At 36.4% G+C, this 27,631-nt stretch overlaps 1 protein-coding gene across 1 annotated transcript in view; it reads left to right on the top strand.

Moving 5' to 3' along the window:
• Positions 1-27,349, top strand: part of ADSSL1 (adenylosuccinate synthase like 1) — a 61,575-nt gene extending 34,226 nt beyond the window's left edge. The window contains exons 7-18 of the mRNA XM_026849230.1: positions 11,082-11,184; positions 12,598-12,660; positions 13,431-13,481; positions 13,820-13,886; positions 15,038-15,145; positions 15,498-15,579; positions 16,500-16,626; positions 17,810-17,964; positions 19,147-19,271; positions 21,288-21,385; positions 22,494-22,643; positions 24,039-27,349. Coding sequence (XP_026705031.1) covers positions 11,082-11,184; positions 12,598-12,660; positions 13,431-13,481; positions 13,820-13,886; positions 15,038-15,145; positions 15,498-15,579; positions 16,500-16,626; positions 17,810-17,964; positions 19,147-19,271; positions 21,288-21,385; positions 22,494-22,643; positions 24,039-24,091 — 1,182 coding nt within the window. The 3' untranslated portion in view covers positions 24,092-27,349. The remainder of the gene's footprint in view (positions 1-11,081; positions 11,185-12,597; positions 12,661-13,430; positions 13,482-13,819; positions 13,887-15,037; positions 15,146-15,497; positions 15,580-16,499; positions 16,627-17,809; positions 17,965-19,146; positions 19,272-21,287; positions 21,386-22,493; positions 22,644-24,038) is intronic.
• The last annotated feature ends 282 nt before the right edge of the window (positions 27,350-27,631 follow it).

Here is a 27,631-nt window from a genome sequence, read left to right as displayed (position 1 = left end):
CCCCCCCCCCCCCCCAATAGGAATTTAAATTCAGGGCCAAATTTGAATTTGAAGAGCTATCTCAAAATAGTAGTTCCCTAATACTTCTATGAAAGGAAATAATTTTCATTAAATGTTTTCAAGTATTTTTAGTATGTTGAATTTTGTGAGAAAATTCTGTGACAGTGAGATTACTACAGAGGAAATTAAGTATTTCCTGGGATACAGGAAAGAAAGGCAGGCAGGCAAATGAGAATAGGAAGTTCTTCACAGGCACAGGGGAAGCTTCAAAATATGTTAAATAAACAAAATTCTGCATTAAAACCCTGGCCTCGTTAATTTTCCCAAGCTTTCAGAATTTAATTTCACATGAATTGAAGAGTCTCAAGTTGTTGATCATGGTGTTTGTCTTTACAAATGGATTAGGTACACACTGTAATTTCACTTAATTTTTCACAGGAGCCACACTGAAATATTTGACATAATTTAGATATGAAATCTTAGTTCACTTGAAGTAATTGACTTAATTTCACCTGTGTACTTGAAGCATTCCTTGTGAAAGAGGATGTTTCTTTAATGGTAAAAGATCTCTGGGTATTGTAGATGATGCTGAACAAAACTTTCCACAGGCTGCTTTGATTAAAATACCAGATATGCAACACAAGTACCCATATAAACAAGCAGAAGAGGTATTTATAAATAAATTAGTAACAGGCAGTTTAGGGCTGTTAAGGAACTGAGTAGGTTTGGGTTATTAATGGAGAACATAAAGGACATTTTTCCTCTGAATTCCTCTTTCAGCAAGCAAAGGCATTCTAAACCAAAACGATTGAGGCTAGTATTTCTTTCTTATTGTGGCCTCCTGGGCTATAGAACAGTCACGTTATGCTGCGTAATATTTTTAATCCCCAGTGCATTTTCAGGGAAGGGTACAATCAAAGAGTTCAACTGTCAGTGCTTCATTTTGAGATTTCCTTCAAAACCAGATTTTGTGCATTTGTTTAAAGTTTTAAACTGATAAAATATCAGAGATAAAGCAGGAAGTTAACTTTTTACCTAGCCTTTTAGCATGTTGTTATAGAACAGGAAGTCTTAATGTAAGTTTAAGTAATTTGGGTACATATAACACACTAATGAAGAGAGGTTTGGCATTGTTCCAAATGTGGCTTCAGAACGTGTTTTTTTTCCGTGGCAGCTGTCATTCCAGCTATACGTTTCTCACATCACCTCATATATTCTTCTGTGGCTACCTTCAAATCTAGAGCTTGTGGCTGGTTTTACCTACCTGGGTTTTAATTAGATAATTTCTCAGGTCTAGTTTGGAGCATGAAAAAACAATTTGTCAATTGTTGAAACTGCTGAGGTGATGTGCCTCCAGAGGCACCACTTGAACTAGATCTCTTCTCAAGAAGTTGTTTATAGAGTTGCTGTAGTAAGTTCAGAGTTAACTGAGGACAGCTGGTGGTCACACAGTTCTATTTTTTTCCTTAAGCTTGGACTATGTAAGGTATGCTTGTAATAACTTTTCACTGCACATGTTTACTGTGTACAGTTCTGTATGGGTGTGAATGGAAAAGGAAATAGTGTGCATCGTCATATAGGGCAGAGAAGTACCATGCATCTTTGCCAATAATGGTAAATTACTCGTGAGACACTTCCTTTTTTTATAATTTAGGTACATGCCAAGAATCTCTTAAGAATTCCTGTTGTAATGGAGAGTAAACAAATCTGCATTTCCTCTTTAAGTTTTCTTGTGCAATAAATTGGTTTTAAACAAAACATCCAAAAGCACTGTAGGAAAATGCCTTATAAACAATTTGGTCAAAAGTTTGAAGGGAAGCTCAATGTGAAAGATACAAAAAATGTTATGAGCAAATTAGTAGGGCCCCTGTGATAATAATTGTTCCTGCAGTGGGTTTAATCTTGGTTACTGAATAGATTGGTAAAATAGTTGCAACACAATGCATGTCTTTCCTTCACTTCATACCAAAACCAGTGACAGTGACTAGTCCAGGGCAGTTTTTAAGTTGTTGGGTTTTTTTTTTTCCCAAGCCTTCATTTAGCACTACTGTTCCAGTGTTGCCCATGCTGATGCTGAATGTGTCAGACCTATGATGCTTCTAGCGTCTGGAAGTCTGGAAACAATCTGTCTGATGTTATCAGCGTTCCCTTAAGAACTGGCATTGAAGAAACAACACCAAATTGTAAAAAAGATATTGCAATAAGAAGAGCTGTTATTAGATTTGTTGATCTTCTCATATTAATGTGCTTTTTGCTAAATACACAGTCACTTTGTAAGACATTTCCTCTATCCAAGTCAGTATGCTTTCAAGTTAAGAATGGCTTTAAAAAGGGATCATCTGATCTTTTGAGACAGATGTACAGAAATTACAGTTGATATTAATACTGTAGAAAAGCTAAGGAGGTTCAAAAAGGTTACAGAAAACCTTGCTGTTAAGGTCTTTTGGGGTTGAGTAGTTCTCAGTCATTTGGACCAAGTCATACTCCAAGGATGTTGAGTGGCTAGTTTTCCCAATTTAGTGGATGTTTACAATTAAGATTGAGAGGGGTTGAACAGTAAAAGTCTGGCAACATTTTGTGTTTGAGATACCATTGCAACATCAGAGAACAATCTAGGAAAGGGTGAAGTGATGTGCCCAACAGTTAACAATACAAATAAATGTTGCATATAACTGACAGTTTCCTTATTTCCTTGTTCTAGTATTTTGATGAATGCAAAGTAAATGCCATATATATTAGAAATGGTAATTTGAGGATTGCCAAAGAATATTCTGTGGGAGAGTGATCGAATAATAAAAACCAAACGTGGCAGAAATGCCAGACGAGAAGTTTTTCTCGGTGGTTTAGGTGCGAGACCGGACAGTTTCCTTTGTTCCTGTGTTGTGCTGCTGACGTGGCAGGGCAAAGCAGCCACACGTTGTTGTGACTGTCCCTATTGATAATGGGCTGCTGGAACTGTTTGCAATGGGGATTAAATTAGGACAGTTTTATGTGATGCTTACGTGGAGTTAGAGGGGGTTGCTGGCTACTGTTTTTCTCTGTGTGTATGTATCATGTGTTGCTCTCCTTTCAGTAAGATTTAACCCTGATATTTAGTGTAATTTCTCCCTACAGGATAAAGTAGTATGTAAAGACTTTAATCTCCTAATGATTTAGTGCTTGATGATCTTCAGCGAAGAGATTGATGACCTTGGAGTCGTGAGTGTGCAGCCACTGCAGGACTGTCATTTTTGATTTCTGTAATGTTCAGGAAGGTTGATAATCCCATTTCCATGTACATGTACTTTCATACAGGCATAATTCTAAGTAATTTTTTTACAAGATTCCCTGCGAAAAACCAAATAGGTTTTGTGTATTTAGCACAGGAGAGGGTTCATTATGTGCGAGTGGTTTCCTTAGCTACAATACAGAAGTCCACCCTTTCAAAATTAAAACTATTTTCATAGAAATCTGTCACCAGTTATTTTATCCAGATTTTTTTTTGTTTTACTTGTACATGCTTACATGCTACACTGTGTCAGTTTAGGCTTTACAACAACATGGTGACATTGCTATTTTAAACTAGCCTCTCCTTTGGGCATCAGCGAGATCATCTCAGGACCACCAGGATTATAAATACTGTATGAGAAGGTCAGGTTTAAAGTTTCCAAATCTCCATAAGAAAGCAAGCTTAATTTTGAATCCCTTCTATAAAGCCTGATGAATTTATTATCCTCTACAAGCATCAAAAGAAAGCAGCTGAAAATTAAGCTGAAATGACATCTGTTCTATTTCATTCCTGATGTAACTCACTAGCTGTTGTTAACTTGTTTACAGATATAAGAAAAGTTATGTTCATATCCTTGGATCATATTACTTCCCACAGGGACATGACCACACTTCTTCAGAAGAGAGGACTAAAGATGAGCAGACATGCCTAGGTTTTTCATGTTTGATTTCCCTTGTTTTTGGGTTACGCTAACATTAGAATGCTTTTTCTAGTAGTACAGTGTTTTCTATCAGTATACACTGAATTTATTATTTTCTTTACATCTTCTGCTGCAATTCAGTGTGTGTTCTGTTGTAATGGTCTGTCATAGTCGATTGTTTTTGTGATTTGACAAATCTTTGAATTCAGTTTGAGAGAAAATAACAAGAGTTTAAGTGTCTAGTTTGCCTACACTGACTGCTTTTTAAAACCTGAGCTGAATTAGACTTTGCTTTTCCATTTGCATTTTTCTGATACTTAGGGAGGACCAAGGTATCCCTATAATTAGGGTCACTTTTCATTTGTAGCAAAGGAAAAATACCACACTATTAGTGCAAAATATGATACAAGCTTCAGGGGTTTCGTGCTACAAATTTTATATATTTCTTTAAAAGGTCAAGAGTTTTGCTCAGTTCTCAGGACTGTGTGTATAATCATAACAATTATCTCATTAGGCTTTAGAAGGTCTCCTTCCATGGGAATTCAGGAGTTTTTGAAGAGATCATTTTTAATTGGGAGGGTGGGATCCTGTAGATTTTATTTATTCTGTGAGACTGAGAAGGGATACAGTATGAACACATTTGAACAGATATGGGAATGAGATGTAGGAGTTTGTGCGGAGTTGTTCTTACTTGAAACTGTTGCAAACATTCTTTGGGAAGAAGAGCAAAGCAAACTAGTTTCAGTTGATGGTGATTGGTGTCAGGAGATACATACTTGCAGCTCACTCCAGCTCTTTGTCACCACCATAGCTTTAAAAATCACTGCTCCCTCACTTCTTCTGGTCTAAGTATACTTCTGATTATTCCCTATCCCAGCTCTTTCCAATGGCTTGAGTTTAAAAATAAATGGTTATGACCCACTTCTTGGAACTGAGTTGGGTGCTGTCAGGAAACAGTTTAACTGGAAAAATTAGCAAGAAAAACACTCCGGTAACGGAAACAGTAACGAGCACCTCTGGCAGTAACCTCCCAAACGGAATATACAGCACTTTCAGTCGTCTGAAAAAACCTTTCACACACAGGTGATTCTATGACATTATGTCTGAGGGCCCTGTGTTCAAAGCACATAATGTCTTGCATTAGTCTGTGTTGGATTTTTTTTTTGAAACCAGTGATGTTCTACGCTCATTTGCAGTGGTGCAAATCAAGCGAAATATAATGAAAGGCAATAGATTTATATTATTATAAAGTTCATGTCAAAACCAGTTACGCTGGTAATGCTTATTAGCCACATTTATTCAAGTTAGTTCCAGGCAGTTACTAATGTAAGGTAGAAATAGCCATTATTAATTAAATTGTAAAGAGAGAGCAGAGCAGAAACAATTTCTGTAACAGTGCTGCTTCTTGTTTATTCAGAATCACGTATGAAATGTTATACATGGAAGAAAATTACTCAATGCAGATAAGAAAACAAGTATTTTATAGTCTTTCATAGTATGATGAAAGGTATTTGGCTTGCAGATACAGCTGAATTTCAGAAAATGTTTTTTGTCAATGGATGGAATTAGTAGAGCTGGGACACTTAAAATGAAAGAGATAGACAGGTATCATAGCATTTGTTTTCAGATGCAGACTTCCCAGACTGCTGGTTTGTGTCTGGTATTCCAATTCATACATTATAATACCAGAGGGGATCATCTTGTAATCTTGTCCGAGTACCAAGGACACAGTATTCTAGTAGCAGTTGCACCACTGCCAAAAGGAGAGGTAATACAATCTCAACTCCTACTTGATATTCGCGTTTATCCATGTGAAGTTCGCCTTAGGCATATCAACCAGTACTGAAACTGTGTTCAAACACCTCCACATGCTTCCTAGCATAGATATCTCCCATCCAAAGTTTGGCCTACCTTTTTGTTTCTAATTTATTCTCAACCTGGTCGTGATATTTTATTGTACATTCACTGCATATACCAATTGGCTCAGGAGCTCAGACTGCTTTGTACTGCTGGTACCACTCAAATGATAGTTGTGTCAGCTGCAGATCTTCAATAATGTGTTTCTATTTTTTCCCTATTGCATTGATTAACATTGCTGACTGGAAGAGGGTGAGAACTGATCACTGTGGGACCCATCAAACATACCTGTTTCATGTTCATCCTCTAGTTATAAGCTGTCATCAGGTTTTAAGGCATTTTTTTAATGTGCTCTGACTTTTCATGTCAATCTAGCTAAATCAGGTTATGTTTGGGCATTGTGGGGAGCACTGAGCAAATGAAAGATGTGCTGAACAGTGGAAACCAGCAGACCATCTGGAAACACTCTTCCCACAAATGAGGAATGCAGTCTCCTGCATGTTACCTGGCTGGCAAGGGCAGGCAGAAACACATCTGAGCATCAGGACACATTGCATTCCTATTCAGACATAAGAATAGCTGGGAGGAAAGAGTTCCTGCTGAACAGTCTCACTGCTGCTCTGAATAGAAATTCTGTTTCTACCTTGGGATGCAGAGAATAAAGAGATGATTTTTAAAACAATACAGAACACAGCACTAGCCTCCAAATGGCTGAGCGCTTTAAACGGATGATTTGGTTTTTCATCTTTATTGTAAGTTATAAAAAGATAAAGAAAGTGTTCTCCTCTACCAACTGTTCATGGTAATTATTAATTCCCTGGAAGATAGTGTTTATACCAACATATAGTTGTTAATGCTATTTAGATGTAATAGCTCCTCGATTTAATGTATTTATGCAGTTCGTGTGTTTACATACTATAGAATAGTAAAGTACATCACTTCGGTGCAAGAATCCAATATTGCAAGTAGAGCACAAAAAGCTTAGAAATACTTTTTCTTGTTAAATAAACTAATGTACTAAAAAAACTGTTAGTGTGTTTTATGAGGTAGCTTAAGGTCTTGTAGCTCCTTCTGCTATGGGACAATATATATCTTTACACTTTGATTATTAGAAGTCTGAAAATTAAGATTAAAATCTTCCAGAAAAAAATCCATTTTATCTGAGTTCAACTTAAACATTCTTTAAAAATTTTTGAATAACCCCAAACCTCATCCTATACAATTACTCTGCTCTGAAAATAATGCCTAGTGTGTTTCTTTTTGTTTAGCTCTTGAAAACAGCAGTTCTTTCTACTAATTTAGAGTCAGTTTTCCAACCTGGAATGACAGGCATTTTAGGTTGTTGAATTTAAACCACATTGCTGGTGTCTGCTGGATTTTAGAAGAAAGGAGGCATAGCTTGCAGCATCATAAGGTAATAGAGCATTCCTTAGGCAAAATGTATTTGAATTATACATCCTTAATGCTGTTAGTAGAGCCTCAACTTCTAGCACTTTCAAAGTTAATAAAAACTGATTTGTTAAGCAGTGTGGGTACTCTCAAAAGGCAGAATACTAACTTTCCACTGCAGGCTATGCATGACTTCAATGGAAGTTATTTTTATTTAGATGCCTGATTTAAATGTGAAGAACTTTAACATCTACCAAATACTGTTAGGGACAAGCATTTATCTGCTCTGAAACTTTAATATATCTGATAAAAAGAACAACCATGGCTGCACAGTCAGAAAGTATTGCTATATCTAGGCAGTGCCTCAAAGGAAGGATTTTGTGTGCTCTCTGGAGATGAGCTTCCTAATTAATACTTAGGTCTTTTTATTTATCTATCCTGTTGTCTTTGGTATGCTTAATACTTTCTAGTTCCGTAGTCCCACTTCATTGCTGTGGTTTGCTGTAATTGATAGCCCCAATCACCTGCACCTGTAGGTTTCCTGCATTTGATACAGTTTTACTAGAGTCACTGGAGATTAAAGTGGCCCAACAGAAGGGACACAAGTGCTACTGAACATGTCAGAATCACTGCAGGAGTAGTAAGGAGGGCTTCGGATTGAAGTGGATGCAAATGTTCAAGACACTGCTGTCATGCCAGTTGTACTCGTAGCCTTTGGGAGCTTCAGCAGCTTCCCTAATGGTTCCATCTTGTGATCAGAACCTCCCATGTAGGAGCAATTTAATGGGAATGCCCAGGCTTCCCAGATTTGGAAACAAATGCTAATTGTTATTTCTGGTCATACTGTTGTTTTGCAACACAGAGGATGCCAAAGTGGCACTGGTGATTAATCTGTCTGAAGTTGTTGCCTTAACATTCCCTTTGTTGGAGAAGTTTTTGAAGAACCACAAAGAAGGCAGATACCATCTCTAGAGACCTATGAAATGATGAAAGATAAATAAAATTCAAGTGATATCAGTGGTGCTCAGCAGAGATTGAGCTGGGTATGGATGATAAATGGAAGCTCATTATGCAGATTTGCGTTTGAAGCAAGGGCCAAGCAGAGACGCCAAAGTCTCTTGGTCCAACTGGAAGAATTCTGAGTGTCCAGAGAATGCTGTCACTAGGTGTGTTAGTGTGACACCAATTTAATGAAATACCTTTGAGGAGAAGGAAGCTTACGTGGTTGCTGTGTACTAAGTAATTATCTGCACCTTCAATCATGTAATCTTCAAATTAAGCCTGTACAAACTTTTAGGTTCCCCTTATACTTTGCTAGCGAAAGACGTGGCTTATGCAGACCCCATATTGACTCTCAGATCTCAAGTAAAGCTAGAAAAGGAGTAGTTATCTTTAATATCTGACCTATTAGGCTGACAATATGCTGTTGGAATATCTGAAACTGAACGCGAGAGTGAGATAACCAGATAATAAACAGCAAGTATCTCATCAGACCAGTGGTATATTTTGCAAGCTTGGCCATGTCTGGTGGGCAATTCAGGGTTCTGCTATTACTTTAATTATATTTGTAAAATGTATTGAGCTGTAAAAATATACTCAGGAAACAGACCAACATGAGCAGTGCATGCTGCCAACACTAGCTTTAAATTAGAGAAGTGCTACTTTATAAGGTCTGTCACTGAGTTCTTGATTTATATTATTTGTCCAGAGGGACTGAAAGTGGATTCAGAGATTTTGGAAATTAAATCTGGTGATGTTTCTGTGCTTCAGCATTTTAACAGCTTTCACAGCTGATGTTTCTTTTTAAGCATTTGCTAAAGGAGACAGCATTTCTCTGGGTATCAGTTGTTCAGGAAGATTTCTAAAAGCATAAACTATCATAAAAATTCTAATACTGGTATGTCCCACCTTTTAAAATTTTAGGATAAAAGAAAGACTTCTGACTATAATTTAGGAGTGCTGTTATCCCAAACTGTGAGTCCTTAAGCCTAATTTCATTTGTTCATGTTGATTAAGAAAAGCAGAATATAATTACAGCATCAGTGACAACAAATACTTTTGAAGGAGCCTGGTTCCCTATTTTCTCAGGAAATGTGAAAGTTATTGTTTGTAGTGGAGATTAAATCAGTGTTAAATGATTGAGTTCATTCTTATAAAGTTCCATCTTGCCATCATCTATAGGCAGGAAGAAGAGGAAAGCTGATTGTCTCAGAATTTAATGGCCTCTTTCTCAAGCCCAATAGTGCTATAATAAAATAAACTTGTGTTTCAACCAGTCCAATCCATCCAGTCTCAGACCTCTTAAATATGTAAAGGATTCTCCTGAATTATTTATTAGCCTGCTAAATCCAGGTTCCTACAACTGGCTGCCTATATATGGGAGGCAAGCTAAATACCCAGGACTGTTCTGCTTCCTTCAGGATTCTCTGGACAAGTTATAACTCTGCATTAGCAAGACACTTGGGAGTCCTTTTCAGCTCAAAGATGAGATACCCAAATGAGCTAGATCAAATGAAATTTGTGCATGCCCCAGTTCTTAGGTTACAACTGCTTAGCTCTCCCTTAGCAGGTTATGTTTAAACTTCATTGTTGAGCTCACATCTTCCAAAACATGAATTACTTTTGTCACATTTAAAGGCATATTTCTTAATGTTTTCCTCCATTCCACTGCTTTAAAAAAACTTGTTTTTTTTTTAATCCTGTAGCTTTTATTTTCTTAATGTTTCAGCATATATTCACATTTTAAAAGGAATGCTAGTTGCCATTTCCTGTGTATTGCATGCGAACAAATGGGGAAATCGGTAAATTAAACTCTGGAAGAGCATGTGTTATATTATTAATTTTTATAAATGACTGTCCTTTCTCAGAGTTTTCATACAATAATTCCACTTATTTGCAGATTACCACTGACAATTTTCCTTCCAGTGGTTGTGCTCATTCGAGTCACTTCTACATCATTCAGACTTCATATCAAATCTACAAAGATTTGTAATTTTGGAAAATGGAAGGCTTGTAGCACCAGAGCAGACAAGTAGCCAGACTTCTCAGCCTTATCAGTAGGAAAAAAGTTATATCATGACAGAACAGCAACAGACATTAAGCCTTCAGTTTTTAAAACTCTTTACTGTTTCTCTTCAGACCAACTTGTGACCTTGATTTACTCACCTCTTCCCAAGTATGTGTTGTCTCATCATTCGCTTTTAAAGCTGTTTGTGAAAAATAAGTTTACTGAGGAAAATAGCATTTTTTTTCGAGTTTTGTAGGTGGTTATATAATGTAGGAATTGTAGCAGACTATAAAAGCAGTGGTGGTGTTAACTGGAAAGATCATCCCTTGACAGGGAGATTCTGTGAAGCTGCAAAGACTGCACATGCTCCCAACGTTGTACAGAGCTTCCATCTTGAACACCTAGAGAAGTAGTAGCTGTTTATGGATGGGCAGGCAGGAAGAGCTTCCATTCGAAAGGAAATATTGGGCATTGTAGGCTTAAACCCAAAGAAATGACCATGCACAGAAGATACGCAAAGAGGATAGGCTTGTTTAGGCATGTCAGAGATGGGGCTCTGTAGGTGGTAAAATCAATCAAACAAAACAATCCAGTTTTGTTCCCAGAAAGCTTCAGTTCTTTTCTAGCTTCTGCCACTGCTCCTGCATTTACCTTTGCTCTGCCCCAGCTCTGTCTTAACTCTGTGCTATCATTCTGCTTTGCAATTCTACACAGTCCTGCTGAAATCTTTCGGTCTCCTAATTGTCCTGTCTGAGTCCTTTTTCCAATAATACAGCATCTCAAGAAACCGTAAGGTGGAGAAAGCAGTGACTTAAGACATGAATGTATAAATAAAAAAGAATGATCTTGTCAAATCATCTGCTGAGAGTTTAGGATGGTGGTATAAGACCATTAATCTTCAGTGTTTCTTTGTGTTGCAGGGTGGGAATAACGCAGGACATACGGTGGTTGTTGATGGGAAAGAATATGATTTTCACCTATTTCCTAGTGGCATCATTAATCCAAAGGCAATTTCTTTTATTGGTAAGACAATTTTGGAACTTATAAAATAACATTACATGGTGGGTAGCTGCAACCATATTTTATAGTAGGAAGCAAAGAATACAGGTGACTGTCAGTTGAGTTTGTTTTAGCTTCACCTGTTTTGAGTTATATTTCACTCTTGTTTTAACATCAAGATTTATTCTACTTTCAGTATCAGTTTAGTTTCTGCTACTAGGAAATTGAAAGTAACAACTCCCTCTTTCTATCATGTTGCTCTTATACTTTATGGTACAAATTTGGATGCCACCCTCTACTTGTACACTCCTTTTATAGTTTCAGAATTATATATGCTCTTCTTTGAGGACATAAAGCCCAGCACTTAAATTATATTTTCTATTTAACCTATCTCTGGCACCTCTTTATTGAGTTTTCAGAACTGGGCCCCAGGATACAGGGGTCTGCTTGGAACGTTATCATCCAGCCTCCTTTTTGTTCACATTACCAGCTGTTCAAGGCGATGTAAAGATATTCGATGCAGATGGCATCATTAAAAAGTTTGCATTGTTTATTGGACGTTGAGCTCATATTTAAGTTGTAGGGAAATTTAAGCCTTGTCCAAAATTATGATTCTTTGACAGGAAGAAATGCTTTACAGAATGTGCAGGAGATGAGTGTAAGTTTTAGTGAGTCACAGAATTTCAGTTTTGTTCCATTTGATAATTTCTGAATGGATGATTGAAATATATGAAACATTTTTTTCTCTCTGCTAAATATGGTGGATTATCTGGTTTTCCAATTCACTTCCTTGTTAGTTAGTAAAGAGTATAACTTAAGTTATCCTAAATTTAGGTTGAGACAGGTTCTTGCATAGATTTCTGATGTTCCCAAGAAGGAAGCAGCAGCTGTTTCCAGCCTGCTACATCACTAATCCTCCATGTCCCATCAGTAATGCTGTGTGTTGCTCATACATTCTATATTGTACTTCAAAAGCAGGGAGGAGGCATTGCTAATGTATTATAACACTAGTTTGAGCTGAGTTTAAAACAAATATGTGAATATTGAAGAAAATTTAAATATTGTCACACAGGCTTTTCAGTGTTGTAGGGCCATGGACTTCTTTGAGTTTTTAGCAGTGAACAATTGAGGCTGAAGTCGTGGTACAAAGTCCACCACAAACAAAGACAAGAATCCGCTTACCTCAGCTGGCTTCGGAGCGGGCCCGCATTCACATCTGAAACAAGCAAGCTCTGGTTTTTCTGATTTTTGCAGGCTTGTAGCTGCTTAACCAAAATCAGTATTTACCAAAAAAGTTCTCCAGATCACTTTGTGAGAAATGTGAGAAACTTAGTCTTTTTAAATAAAATTTCAGACAGGAAGTGTTTTACATGCCTTATATCCCAAGAATGGGTATTTTATTTCTTGATTTAAAATAAATCATTTATATTCCCAAAGGTAATGGAGTGGTTATACATTTACCAGGCCTGTTTGAAGAAGCTGAAAAGAATGAAAAGAAAGGTTTGTATCAAGTAATTTTTAACCTTTCTTTATATGGGCAACCACGTTGAGGGGTTTTTTAAGCTTTTGTTTCTGACCATAAATATTCAGTGCAATAGCATTCTGGATTTTAAATAATGAGGAAAACAGCATTTAAGATATTGTGTAATCTTCAGACAGATTTTCAAAACCAATCTTTTCATGGGTTTCAGGAAGTTTTATGGCATTTGATACCACATTGGGTAGAAAATAAAATCCTAAAAGTATGTGGCAAAACTCCCTTTGACCTCAAACTGAGATGATTTAAACCAGAGTTTCTGTATCCCTATTTCTGTGCCCAAGTATAAACTCAGTTGGTTCTGCTTTGAGCAAGACTTTGGGCCAGATGACCTAAGGTATCTTACATCTTAAACTGTTATATGATTGTATATATATAAATTCTCTATTTTCTGCGGCACAAATGGAGTTTAAGTTATTTATCATATAGTGAGTTAAACAAGAATATTTTCTTAAAATAAGAATTGCATGGAAATCACATCATTCTGGCTTTAAGAAGTGAGTGCCTTTGTCTATACCAAAATGATAAGGCTGAAAAAGTAAAAAGTAACAGAAGTTTGTTAACACAAACAGTGCTGATATTTGACATTCACTTATGTTTTATCCATTTTGTCTACAGTCTTCTTAACAAGAAGCTATATAAACTAGAAGACATAGAAAAACTAAAAGCAAATCTCAAAAGTCTGACCAATCAGTGCAGCTGAAATCCTACCTTTCTTTATATCTTCTGATAGGTTTAAAAGATTGGGAGAAAAGACTGATTATATCAGATAGAGCACATATAGGTAAGTGGTGATTGAAGGGGGGGAAAACAACTCGCAAATGATTGCTTAGCTCATGGTGCTGAACTACATAATTACTCCACAGAGCAGTCATGTATTTGATCTAACACAGCTTCTTTATGTGTTGTGTATCTGAAGCATAATAATGGAATTTGTATCCGCTGAAGTGATGTTTTACATGTTTTCAGTGTTTAAGGAATGCTCAGTTTGTTTTCACATGAGGAGGCCTGTGCACTGTCAGTGATAACAAAGGCAATTTGTCTTGAAATTATGGATGTCTGATTTATAGAATGTTTTTCTCCTTTGGTCTCCCACTATGTCAATTTGACTTTCCGTTGCAGTGTTTGACTTTCATCAGGCTGTAGATGGGCTCCAGGAAGTGCAACGTCAAGCACAAGAAGGAAAAAAGTAAATATTTTCAGCACCTTCATTTCATTAATAATTTGCAAATTTGAAAAATTGGTGTAATTTTGGAAAACAGAAATGCAGCATATCTCTCAAAGGCCTTGCTGATGTTACTAATTCTGTGACTCTTCTACTCCAGTGAACAAACTCTGAGGTATTACTGAAAAGGCAGGGTATGAATTCTTACATATTTCTATTTTCCAGTTCTCTGCAATATATAGAGACATCTTGAAATTCCTACCAAGTCCTCAAAACTCATTTTCATTAAAATTTTTTTCCAGTCCAGTTTGATATTGGACTAGTGATGCTCTTTTGAATCAAGCCCAATATTGCTAGCACAATTAGGTTCCACACTTGTAATTGTATATTCACTTACACTTCAGGGACATACTTGCTTCTGTTTTATTTTTCAGTCTTAGACTTTAGCACAATATGTAACTATTCATACTTCATTATTCTGGTTTCTGAGAGAACAAAGATCTATATGAATACATTGTAATTTTCTCTGTTTATTTGGTTTTGATCACATTGGAAAATTTCAGACAAACTTTACATACAAATAGAGATCTCACAATTACTGCGTTTCTAAAATGCACGTGAAAATAGGCATGTGGGTAGGAAAACATTTTCATTTTTATCATCATCAAGGTAAAGGCTGCAGCAAGAGTTTGTAGGGACAGAGATGATATGAATAATGCCAAAGCTATAGGAAGCCAGTTTGATCACTCACAGAACTGGTGGTTGTTTACAACTATAGACAGTCCTGCAACTCTGTGAAACTGACATTTGTTTCCTGTTGTGGTAAGGAATGTGTTAGTACCACAGGACAGTATAGTAACCATTGTTACTGTATAATATATGATATACGCACACATACATGTATATATGTGTACATAAGCACACATAGTTTCAGCCAAGCTTGTCTGTCAGACTCAAGGCTTAATGCTTTACTGCATACCATGAATATTAGCAATATTGATGCAAATCTACTGAAACATGAAATTTGCTATATATTTATTATTATAGAACTTTGGTCTCTTTTTTGTCTCAAATCTTCAGCCCACTATATATGGTATATTGAAGAGCTTTAACAAAATTACTTAGCATAAAGCATATTTTTCCATCTATTTATACATTTGGGGGGTTTCTTTTAGTATTGGCACAACAAAGAAAGGGATTGGACCAACATATTCTTCCAAAGCTGCACGAACAGGCCTTCGAATCTGTGACCTCCTTTCTGACTTTGATGAATTTTCTTCAAGGTACAACTATTTTCATTTCTAAATATTATGTTAGAGTGATACATTTTGGCTGACAGATTTGCTTTTAAGGGAGATGTTTTTAAATATGTGTCTGAATTTTGTATATAAATTGTCTAGAAGGAAAAGAAAACTGAAAAGAATGTGTGTGTATTTCCTGTACTTCAGAGTTTCCCATCACTTAAATTGTGATGATGTACATTGGGAAATGTACTGGTTGAAGTATGGAAGTTCTGAGTATTTTCTCCCTATAGCTCTCAGTATATCCTGCATATAATATAAACTGTGTTCTTGCCAAAGGTTCCATGACCAGTAACTCAGTGTTCTTCATGGGTATGATTTCAATATTTTACAGATTTAAGAATCTGGCACAACAATACAAGTCAATGTTTCCCACACTGGACATAGATATAGAAGGACAATTGAAAAAGCTAAAGGTAAGGATTTAATGCTTGTACTATTTGTTCAGTTTCAGGGAAGTATAGAAGAAAACAGTAATTTTAATTTTAGTTAAGAAAGTAAAAATTAAGTATACCAGAACTAGTACTTGTCAAAATAATTTAAATTAAATTATGCATCTCTTCATTATTATAAAACCTTTTAATAAGCACTATGCTTTGTCATATAATGTTTTCTTACTGTATTAAAATAAATTTTGTGGATTATTTAATTCTTCTATAATATTTTACTTTTTTGATGTAAAATAATTGCTAAAGTAGCCAAGAGAATGCAAGGTGACGCAGCAGTCTCCAGTCATAACTGATGTAGTCTAAGAGACTTCCATGCTTATACTAGCTTGTGGAAGCTGTGTTTCAAGATCCTGGTATTACAAGAGAAATGTCTTTTTATAAATAAATTCAGAAGAGCTACTGGTAAAACATCTTTTTTTTAATGAATATATAAGAAAAGATTATAAAAAATCTCTTGCCTTTCCCACATTTTGTCTGGTACTTGTTCAGAGCTGACACTCTACCTTTAAAGATATTTTAAAATATTCATAACTAGTGACTTTTTTCTTTTGGAGCTTGCACTATTTCTAAGTCCTACTCTCGGTGTGTCTAGACTATAGACACTATATAGAGACTGTACCAACAAAATAAGTAGGTATACCACATCTCTGTGAATAGAAATGGTACAGAAATTATGGCATTAGCTTAGTTTTCTTATGTGAGTGGTTCAGTACATTGATTTGTTTTCAGTAGAATATAAGTTAATGGTTGTATTTTTCAGGCAAAATGCAGTTACTGAAGCTGATGTGTTAGGGTTATCCGTATGTTTTCTGCTTCAAAAGTGAACACAGTGTTACCTGCTTCCAGCCATTTTCTGGGGAAGCTGACATTTCTACTCAAATTTGCAGGGATATGCTGAAAAAATAAGGCCCATGGTTCGAGATGGTGTGTATTTTATGTATGAAGCTCTTCATGGCTCTCCAAAGAAGATTCTTGTTGAAGGAGCCAATGCAGCATTACTTGATATTGACTTTGGTAAGTTAAACTCTAAACTTAATTTAACTCCTGAGTGATAAGTTTTATTTTGATTTGTGTTTATATCAGCTTTGCAAACAGCAGGAAAATAGCGAAACAAAATAGTCTTTCCTTTAATAGGAACAGATTTCCCTAAAGTAAAGCACAGTAAGACAGAGATTGTATCATTAACAGGATTAAGTGCTTAGAGTTTAGATATTGATTTCTACTGAAGTTTATTCCAGTGGAGTTGAAATTTCACTCCAGATATTCTTGTCTTTATTACTTCTAAATGTGTGTGCACATCGCCATACATTTCAGGCACCCACTGCAGTGCTGCTGAGAATTCCTCTGCAGTGGAGGGAGGATTAAACTGGTGCAGATAACTTGTAAGTCTAGCTTCTTCAGTTGAACTCTGCTCTCTTAGCAAAAGTCTAATTAAACCACTTAAGTGTCCATGAAGATGAAATGAAGAAATGGAGAGATTCTCCAATCCAGAGTCACAGTGGAGAAATAATGTATAACCTCTGAAGAGTTAGAACATTTGCTGCAGATACTCAGGGCTACTTGTGCAGAGCACTGGGAATGTCAGACTGTGACCTTTCCACCAGGCTCTCCATGGATGTAGTGGAAATACCTTGTGATACACAGGACAGTGAAAAAAGCTTTAGACAGCAGTGGCATCCTATAATAGATCAAGTGCCTAATGGAAGTAGTGTTGAGATGCTTTTAAATTTCTCCCTTGTGGGCAATCCTCAGTGAAAGTTGCAAAGGGTGAATACAGAAAAACTTACACATTGCAACAGGTAGCACATGCTGGATAACTCCTCAAGTATAATAAAGTAGTGTATTTTCTTACTTGTCTGTGTGAACTTGTTGCTCACTAATAACTTTTACAAATTGCCAGGATGAAGCATTTTTTTAAAAGCTGATTCATTTTTGAGGGGTTTCTGTCGAGCTTTAAAGAAATCCAAATACATTCACTACTGGAGGAAGCAATTTGTGGAAGAACAGTTTAATTTGTTCTCTTAAAAGAAAAGTGGGGGCATGTAATAAGAATTTGCCCTGCTCTTTGGCTGCTGTTTCAGTTTAGCTTTAAAGCCAAACACACAGGTGAAAATCTTGTTTCAACTCCTAAAGGACAATCAGCTTTTGTTTCTTACCATTGCTGAAATAGGATTGTGCTGTTGTGTTTCTCTGACAGGAACGTATCCATTCGTGACTTCATCGAACTGCACTGTAGGTGGTGTTTGCACTGGACTTGGTGTTCCTCCCCAGCACGTTGGTGATGTGTACGGTGTGGTGAAGGCATATACTACTCGGGTGGGAATTGGAGCCTTCCCCACTGAGCAGATTAATGTAGGTTTAATGTTACAAAATACAATATATACAGTTGCCAAAAAATAAGGTCAATGGAATGGGGTAAGGGTAACCTATGATAAATAAGCACCATAATACTAATGCCAAGCAATCGCACTCACAGAGAGAACTACATTATAATCTTAATGTATTTTTCTTCGGAGGAGAGAAACATGAGTGTGATAATGATGTATTGCGGTGACAACACTTCTGTATAATGAATGATGTGAAAACAGATTTCATTATTTTATCTAATATTGTTAGGTGCCTTTCAGTGGTGAGTGTTTGTGAGACTGGAACTGTCAGCGCATCACAGGAAAGCTTAAATTACAAGATAAAACTTCTGTGCTCAGCAGCCTGTGTTGTGTGTGATTTATAGAACAAATGTGCTGTCTGCATCAGCCAGTCATGCACAAATTGATCAATAAAAAGGGGAGACATTTTGATTCTTTTAAACTCTGTTGTATTTTCATTATTAAGAAACTAGAAAGCTCAGGGTATTGATTATAAGCTATGCACACAGCAATCTCTAGGTCAGTGATCCAAATCCAATATAAGGATTTAGTCACTAAAATCTCTAATGGCTCAAATGAATTGGTGATATCCTTTAGTTTTATGAATCATAAGCGTAAAATTTATTTCATCTTTTACACATCGTAAATACTGCCAGCCCAAAGGGAACAGTTGGCAGTCTCATACTGTGGTAGAACCCAGGAGTCCTAGGCATGGTCAAGGAGTTGGTTGATTTAGACATTGTACAAGCATTGAACTTGTCCTAAGTGTTTACAGTCTTGCCCCCAAGAACAGGAGATTCAAAAAAAAAAAAAGCAACTTAAGAAAGTAAATGCGAACAAAATTAAAAATAGGGCTGAATTGTCAAGGAAATCTTGCTATCAGAGGAAATAAAATGTCTCCTTAGAACTTGAAATAGTCACGTTAAATAAGTATTTTGGAAATGCTAGCAAATGAAATGCAAAAATCCTGTGCACAAGGGGCTTTATTCTCCTCCTAATAAAACATTAGTCCCCTCCTAATAAAACAACATTTTTTCTTTTTTTCCTACAAAAGTGTCTTGGAATTGAGCAACTATGTTTTACTTGCTGTTCTTCTTTATTTGTTTAGATTTGCTTTCCTGCTGTTTTTCAGTGAAATACCATTAGGATTCTCTCTGTCGTCTTGTAGGAAATTGGAGATCTTTTACAGTCCCGTGGCCATGAATGGGGAGTAACTACAGGCAGAAAGAGACGCTGTGGCTGGTTAGATCTTGTCATTTTGAAATATGCTCATATGATCAACGGATTCACTGCGTAAGCATCACAGATTTTGCGCTACATTTGGAAGTGATAATTTTGTGCTTCGCAGAATAAATATGTAGGTAACATTAATATAAGTCCAGTAAAGTGTTACGTTTTAAGCAATAAAGTAATTCACAATAGGCAACTGAGAATTGTCTTAATGCTAATGATAATCTAATTCCTTCGACTTTTTGTATTCAAATCAAGTGATTTTACAACATCATAGCAGTGATTTTTTTATACATGTTTTCACTTTGCCAAATCAAGTGATTTTACAACATATAGCAGTGATTTTTTTTATACATGTTTTCACTTTTCTTACATGAGATGGCTAATGTAGATTGGATCAACATATCAGTTTTCTAACAGTTTGTTCTAGTGTTCTTGATCCAGTGGTTTCACACTGAATTACATTGTGATCTAAAACCCACTGGTTCTGAACTTTGGTTTACTCTAGGGGATCATATTTGTAGGACCAATTCTGCATCATTTGGAACAACTACCTCTTCAAGTGAAATAAGGGGGATGACACAAAGGGTACAGCAACTGGCACAACTTTCATTCTAGTCCTGACAGGTTCATTTATTTACAAAGGTGTAGCATAATATTGTATTATAAAATCTGCTTTTAATGGACTGAATCTTATTTTCTTTGGGACTGAGCAGCTTTGTTGATAAATTATGTTATAATTCAAAATATTTATTAAATTGACATTTTAAAGGAAAAGTGGCTGTTTAAAGGAACTGTTCAAGACATAATGCCATCAAGCTAGCTTATGTCTGATGCTAAAATGCTAGTAACTGTCACAAGCCATTAATTTATAACTACCAATCTGTATTTTCAGAAGAAGTTGCAAAAGTTCCATTAGTTTTGTTCGTGTGAAGTGTAGAATTACTCATGGATTCAGGCAAACTTGTTAATATATGAAAAAATGTGACCCCAGGTATTTTAATATATTATAAACTGAGACTTAATTTAATATTGTTTGTTACTAATGTTAAAAATGAACTATGAGCTTCGTTCATTAAATTGAGAAGGGTTTAAAATTTTTGTTTACTTTGATTTATATTTCGCTTCAACTTACAGAGATCTAGTTTATGTGGAAATAGTATTAGGAAGGTGTTATGTTTCCTTCCATTTCAGTTCTGTACAATTACTGCATTTCTGTCAACAAAACTTGATCTCTGGTAACAGTGACAGTTAAAAAACATGGGGAAATAAAAACTTTAAAAAGTTGAAGAACTGGGTCTATGCTGCTTCTATCCCAAAAGGTCTTTTAACTTAATCATTGTGTCCATCATATACTTAGCATAGCATGGACTTTGATGCACATACCTGTCTAAATTTTATTTTTTTTTTTTACTGAGCGTGGTCTGGCATATTGTTTCTAGAGAATTTGACTCGTTTTAAAATGCAGTTTTATTCTGGTCAGTGAATACTACGGTGTTGTCTTGAGGTTCCATTTTTGTGTTCCAGTGTACTCATTCAAAAGATTAAAAAGGTTCATTAAACTGACAACCCTGATAGCCCAGGTACTCAAATTCAGCCTGGGACCCTTCCTACTGAACTGTATATGTGATTTTAGTAGCCATATTACGCTTGTGAAGTCTGTTTTAAAAGTGCAATTTAGTAAATAAGTCTGTCTTATAGGCTGTGAATCAGTAAGAGTAACAGAAATAATCACCAGTAGTGACAAAGTGATATGCTGTCATACACACCCAAACAGGGTCCAGTAAGTGCCACTTAACACAGTCAGCTTGCATTTTCATGCACTGAACTGAACACTGTGCACCTATGAGTAGCCAAGCATTTGGAAATGTGTCTTAGTAATTCAGCCATGTATTCATCCCAGAGGTGTGAATTCAATTAATAATGTTCATAGTTTAACATATTTGTGTATTTCTGCTTGCTGGGTTGCCTGAGCTGGATTTGTGAATACAAAACTAGAAAGAATAAAGAGACAGGTGGAAAGTATTGAAGAGGAGATTCATCATGTGTGTAACTCCTAACTGGTGTTTTTCTGTACAGTTTGGCGTTAACAAAGCTGGATATTCTTGACGTCCTTGATGAAATTAAAATTGGTGTTGCTTACAAATTGGGTGGGAAAAGAATTCCGTATTTCCCAGGTATGTTGTTAAATATTTATCTATATTTTTCTCTTTCCTACCTGTTAAGTCATAACCTGTGGGGAAAGATCCTTTGCTTTTTCAAATCAGACTTGATTGCTTTTTCACTAGACCTTCTGTAGAAATTTGGAGAACTGTAGTACCAGTATAAAGACTGCTGTATCAGTACATTAGCATTTTCCATTTACCTTGCATCTCTCTGTATGGTGGCAAATTCAGACCAAATGAAATCTTCTGTTAGGACCTCTCTGTCTTTTGGGGTTTTTTATTGGCAACACCGGGGATCTGAAAGTCAGCAAGACTCAAGTCAGTGACTGTGCATCATTGGCAATAGCCTTTAATAAAATAAAGTAAAAATAAAAGCAGTGCTTAGCAGTGTAAAAATGAGACGTATACAAGCAGAATAAAGCTTCTTATGGTATACAGTCATATAACTGTAAGTAACAGCATCACTGTAGTTAATAAAAATATATATTGCCTCTCGATATGATCCATGATAAAACTTTTAAGATGTAATAATGTGTAATTTTCTCATGTTAATGATGTTTTCAAGATACCAGTAACAGTCTGCACCAAGATGAGGAATTTGTATTGTTGAGATGTGGGAGCTTTCCTACCACTGATGATAGTTCCTGGCTGTGGACACAGTGAGAATTCTAGTGGGGGAAAGCTTGCAGACTATTAAGTTTTTAGCAAGGCTGATTTAACCCTGTTCCATAAAGATAAAAGCATTTGAGACAGTAGTGCCTTATCTGCAGGAGGACTTCTATTTTATTATGTGCAAATCTGAACCAAAAAGTGGAACTACTGTAAACTTAAGATAACCGGTTTCCTCAAAAATATTACTCTAGTCTTCTGACGACATGAGTGCATCTACAGTTTTTAGAAAAGCAAACTGGATTCCTGGATCATCTTGAATCAGTGTTATCTTTTTCAGTAACAGAAATTAATCTAAATTAACAATGAATGAATGAACCAACCAGTAGAAATACTGTTTTTTAATATACTTTCAATGTTGCCAGAAGACTTTCTTGGTCAGGAACCATAGGTGTGTTGTTTTAAGGTAGAGCAGCTAAAATCAACTGTGACAAAAGTTATTCTCCCACAGCTAATCAGGAGATACTACAGAAGGTGGAAGTAGAGTATGAAACAATGCCTGGGTGGAAGACTGACACAACTGGTGCGCGAAAATGGGAGGACCTCCCACCCAAGGCCCAGAATTACATCCGCTGTGTGGAAAACCATGTTGGAGTGCCAGGTAAATCTTTCTGTAGCTGTACATATGAGGATGCCACAGCAGGGCATCTTGACTTGTGTAGGAGGCAATAAAGGTACCTGTGGTTGGACTGAGGATGGTAAATGACAGCTTGCAAAGGGTGGTGTTCTGCAGGCAGGTCTGTAGTGTTGCAGAGAGCTCCAAGCTGCTGCTGACAAGTATTTAACCAGAGGAGAGGTAAACGTGTATTGTTCTTGGCAAACTGCTGCTGCCTGCCAGTGAAAGCTTAGGGATCTGCGCACCATGCTTCAGCGCATAGTCTAATGTCCTAATCTCTTCCTTTCACTTCACTTCTTGCATTGCATCCCTGTTGGAATATAGACTTCTTTTTTAATTTTTCCCCCCTCACCCCCCTCTTCCATACTTACCCGTATAAGGAGATATATTGCATAATGGATACAAGACTGTTTAGCGCAGTTCTGCCACTTTGGGAAAATTAGAATCTTAACATGATAAATCTCCAAACGTTAAGCCACCCTGTTTTCTTCCAGTCTAGTTGCTAGAGCACTAGAGGTGCCAAGAGCTAGGTATGGCATCAGTGGTGGAGTTTGGAAGGGAATTTCCACAACAGCAAACTTAAGCTGGCATGTGTACTTTGTTTTCCATCAGACACCTCAAAGGTCACGTTTTGGGAGTATGGGCTAGTTACAACTGGCAATTCAGTATTGCTCATGGATTAGGATTAGGAAGCATTTTATAGCAGAGCCTGAAACTCAGTGAATGTCCCGTGTGAGGTCGTGGACACAGATGTGGTGATGGGATATGTAAATAAAGCTCCCCTTACTTTATTTCTGTTTCTCAGTGTGAAGGCAGGGTGGCTTACTGGCTTTGGCTAAAGGAGACCTACCTACAGTCAATTCTCTATGTATCCATGAGCAACAAAATCTAGTGGAACAATTTATATGGTATTTGGGTGGCTGCTCACACTGGGTAATGTTTTTAATTGCAGCCTTACATTTAATAATATTATAGCATGTGTGCATCGCTATCTCCTGGTCCACAGCAGGAAAACTTCACAGTCTGGCAGAGCTCTCGCTTCCTCTCTGCAGGGGTTTAGCTAGACATCCTATCACTCAAGGCAATAACAGTTAAACCTGTAACAAGCATGCTTGACCTTCTGTTAGGCCTTCCATCTACAATACTTTGTGTTTATGGTATAATTATTTCATGCTTTCAGAGTTCAATATATTTCACTTCTAGTCCGGTAATGCAGCAGGAGTAAAGCGATTTTTGATGGTAAAACTGCCTAGCATTGTGTTTCAGCACAAAGTTGGCCAGTTTGTAGTGAAGTGTGATGAAAGGTGAAAATTATTCCAATTCATTGATTATAATATTTGCATTCAGTAATTGTTCTAATAAATGTGTTTTCCTCCCTAGTTAAATGGGTCGGAGTTGGAAAATCAAGAGAATCGATGATCCAGCTATTCTAAACAAATGAAGAACTTCAGTGATGAGAAGCACAATTTAGTGTTCATCTGTTCCTTACTGCTTCCTCTTAAATGGAGATGCTATTTAAAACCAACATGTTCTTCTAGGAATTGAATAGAAACAAAACACATATTCTGTATTATAACATTTTATTTATCTTTAAGTTCTCAGTAAATTCAAGTGTAAAAATCTCCTTGATGGTCATCATAAAAAACAATTCATAGAAGTATTCTTAACAAAATAAGGAGAAAATATTTTTTTTAAATTTGAGCCATGTTACTATTTGAAGGTATTTTACATCCATATAGAATTATTTCTTCTTGCTGAAACCAGTATTAAAGCCTTTTCCAGTACTTACTGGGTAACTTTAGAATTGTGAAGCTTGGATTTATTGTTCAACTTCAGATGTTAAGATGTCCATGTATCTGGGTTGGCATTAATAAGGCAGATACAGTGTACTTAAATTGGTTGGATTATACAGCTTTTCGGTTTCTAAAATACGGTGAAGTTAGGTAGGTATTTTTGACTGCACAAAACAAACAATTATCTATAATTTTTATATAATGATTTTTTAATAGCCCACTAAACTGAATGGAGAGCAGCTAAAATATTTTTATCACAGAGCCTATTCTAATAACTGAGATAACATCTGTAGAGGGGCCAAACTGGAGAAAGTTGACCTGTCTAATAATTCTTTCCAACACCCTGTGTACTAACAGACAATCCCTGGGGAGGCTGTCCAGTGTGCAGTCTTTATGCAGTACGGAAGGAGTGAGTGAAGGTGGAAGGAAGGGAGTCCTCAGGGTACAAAGCACATGGGAAGAGTGGAGCTGAGACAGCACGCTGTGTTTTCTCAGTGAACCGGAGACATTTCTTCCTGCTAGTGCAGTGATTGTAATTTCCAAAGTTTTACTGTAGTTCTCTGCTGAGGAACTTGGGACTTGCGGCCCTGTAAGGCACACTTGCTTCCACAGCTCCTAGGTTTCCAAGAATAAATCAATGCATGACTTAATGATGACTGCTGCAGTATTTACACCCTCACACATTTTGACCTTCCTCAGCAAAATGTAATACCTATTTATAGATGGGGATGACATGTGGCAGCCAGGGTTGGGACATGCAGAAGCCATGGAGAGGTCCCAGAATCTTGAAGGATACACTTGGATTTCTTTGTGGATCTTCTAATTTATAATGATTATACATCAAGAGCTCTCAAAAAAGGCCTACCTCTTGTAGAGGAAAAAGAATACTGTAGAAACTGAGTTATTCCCTAATTGTGGAATTTTCCTATTAAATGTTCCTTTTCTATATATGTCTCAAAGAGCTCTAATGGTATTTTTGTATCATTCCCAGGGGCTGTGGAAATGGCATCACAACCCCCGTAATGCCATTATGTAGTGTGTGATAATATCCCTTTTCTGAGAACTCCAAGGATACAAAACGATGAAAAAGAAAAACCTAGCCAGACTATCTTGTGTCATGCAAATCCCCTTTGTTTTTTCTTTCTCAATTTTAAATAATGGCTAATACTCAAACTCATTTGTGTCAGGAAGCAATTATGGAAGTACTGGTACAAGCACATAGCAAGCTCTAAATTTAACTATTTATGGAGGTATTGCTGCTTGTAAGGCAGAATTCTTAAACCCTCCAGCTCTAGTGCATTCTTTGTACCCCAGTTCGTCACAGACTTTGGCTTTATGCCGCAAGCAAATACCCTATATCTCTAAAACAGAAAAAAAAGAGCGCCCAAAGCCATGAATCCTTAATTCACCTACAACTCCTTTGTTGATCTTTGACACATTAAATAATCTCCCTGCTGCTGTTTTTGCAATCTGTAAAATGGCAATTAAGATTACACCCTCACCAGTTTTGCACTGTTTTTTTGGAGGGCTGTGGGTCAAGCCTTGCAGTCCTTGCTCTGTCATTGATGAGGAAACTCGCCCCATAGTATTTATGGGTGTTCTAATGAAAGAGCAATGAGATTTCTGACCTCATGTAATGTTTGCCACGCACTTCTGAAAGGTGCTTGGTAAGTGCTAATTATTACAAGCACTGTGAAATGTGCCTCATTTATATGGGGTAATTTAAGCATAACAGATCCTTGGAGGTACAGTAATTAAGTTTTGTTTTCATATGGCTTAACCTTGTGACATTTGCCTACTGGATGATCTAGACCTGTTCCTTTTCTTGGCCCCATCTTCATCAGTGCGTTTGTGCTTGGAGGTTGCCGCTATATTTAAGCTTTGGTTGATTTATAAGCAAAGTTCACAATGACTAACAAGCCACTCAGTGTGCTGAATAACTGGGTTAAATGATCAACTCTAAATGAAGTATTTGGCATATTGAAAAATTAGGTTTTATAGCTTAATTTTCACAGGATTACTTTCTCTTGTTCATCTAATCTTTTTATTTTCCATGAAGTAATTTTTCCATTAAGTCTCTGTTAGATCCACATTGCCTGTCTTTGCATTCAAGGATTCATAAAAAACCCAGTGATGTTGTCAGTGGGCATGATGTAACAGGCAATTATCCTCTGACTTACTCTGTTACCGTAAAAATAATCATTTCATTTCATAGCATGGATTTTTTAAAATTAAAGTTCTGCTCCTATTGAATTTCATATGTGTTGTCATTGAGTTAAATGTGGCTAAGTTCAGGCTTTTATCAAAAAGCTCTTTAATCTACTGACACAATACTTAATAAGAACATTTTTATGTAAATTTGCTTTCATTTTGGCCATTTCCCGTGGGTATTATTTTATATTGTTTGGCATTTCATTTTAATAACAATCACTGTGATGAATTTAATTTCTTCTTTCTCAGCCAAATGCAATAATAATGACAAACTGGTTGATGCATCATCCTGTTAGGTATCTAGATGGAAGAATAAATGTCTAACAAAATGGCATGATTTGTGGTAAAGATTATGTTTTTTTAAAAGTAGCAATTACTGATTCAGTCATGCACATTAATGTATTTGACATTTTCTCACACTTACCCTTACAATATGGCCTTCATATTCAGGTGTATGCTTCCTAACACATGCAGTATAGGATTTTTAAGCTTTTGTAATTTTTAATTTGGCTATATATGGTCTTACAGTTCTGGCATAATGCACTTTATAAAAGGAAAAAAAAATTAAGCATTTCCATTGTAATGTGCAAACTATACTTACACCTTATGCAGATTTTTTCAGATGAATTTTGGATCCACACCTGTTCATTTTGTTCTGAAAGACACATTAAAACTGATTTAAAGTAACAGTGCTTGGTGTCTCTTTTTTTAACACAATACACTTCATACAAAAACCTGGTTCCATATTTCATAGATTTAAAAAAAATAATTAGCAGCATTATTGAATGGATGGATATTTTATTTAAATCCATGAATTTTGAGTGTTTGACATTTTTTTACATATTCTATAAACAGTCACACTTTCCCACTTACAAACCGAGCAGGATCCACCTTTACCACTGGGGATTCATGGTTAGTTCTCTTTAGTTAGCTCACCTGAGTGGACAATGGTTTTATGAAGTAAAAAAG

The sequence above is a fragment of the Athene cunicularia genome (genome assembly GCF_003259725.1).
Source record: "Athene cunicularia isolate RWA chromosome 5 unlocalized genomic scaffold, athCun1 chr5_part1, whole genome shotgun sequence".
In the NCBI taxonomy this organism is placed as follows: Eukaryota; Metazoa; Chordata; class Aves; order Strigiformes; family Strigidae; genus Athene; species Athene cunicularia.
Note: the sequence above shows the minus strand (reverse complement) of the source record. Positions and strands in the feature narration are given on the sequence as shown.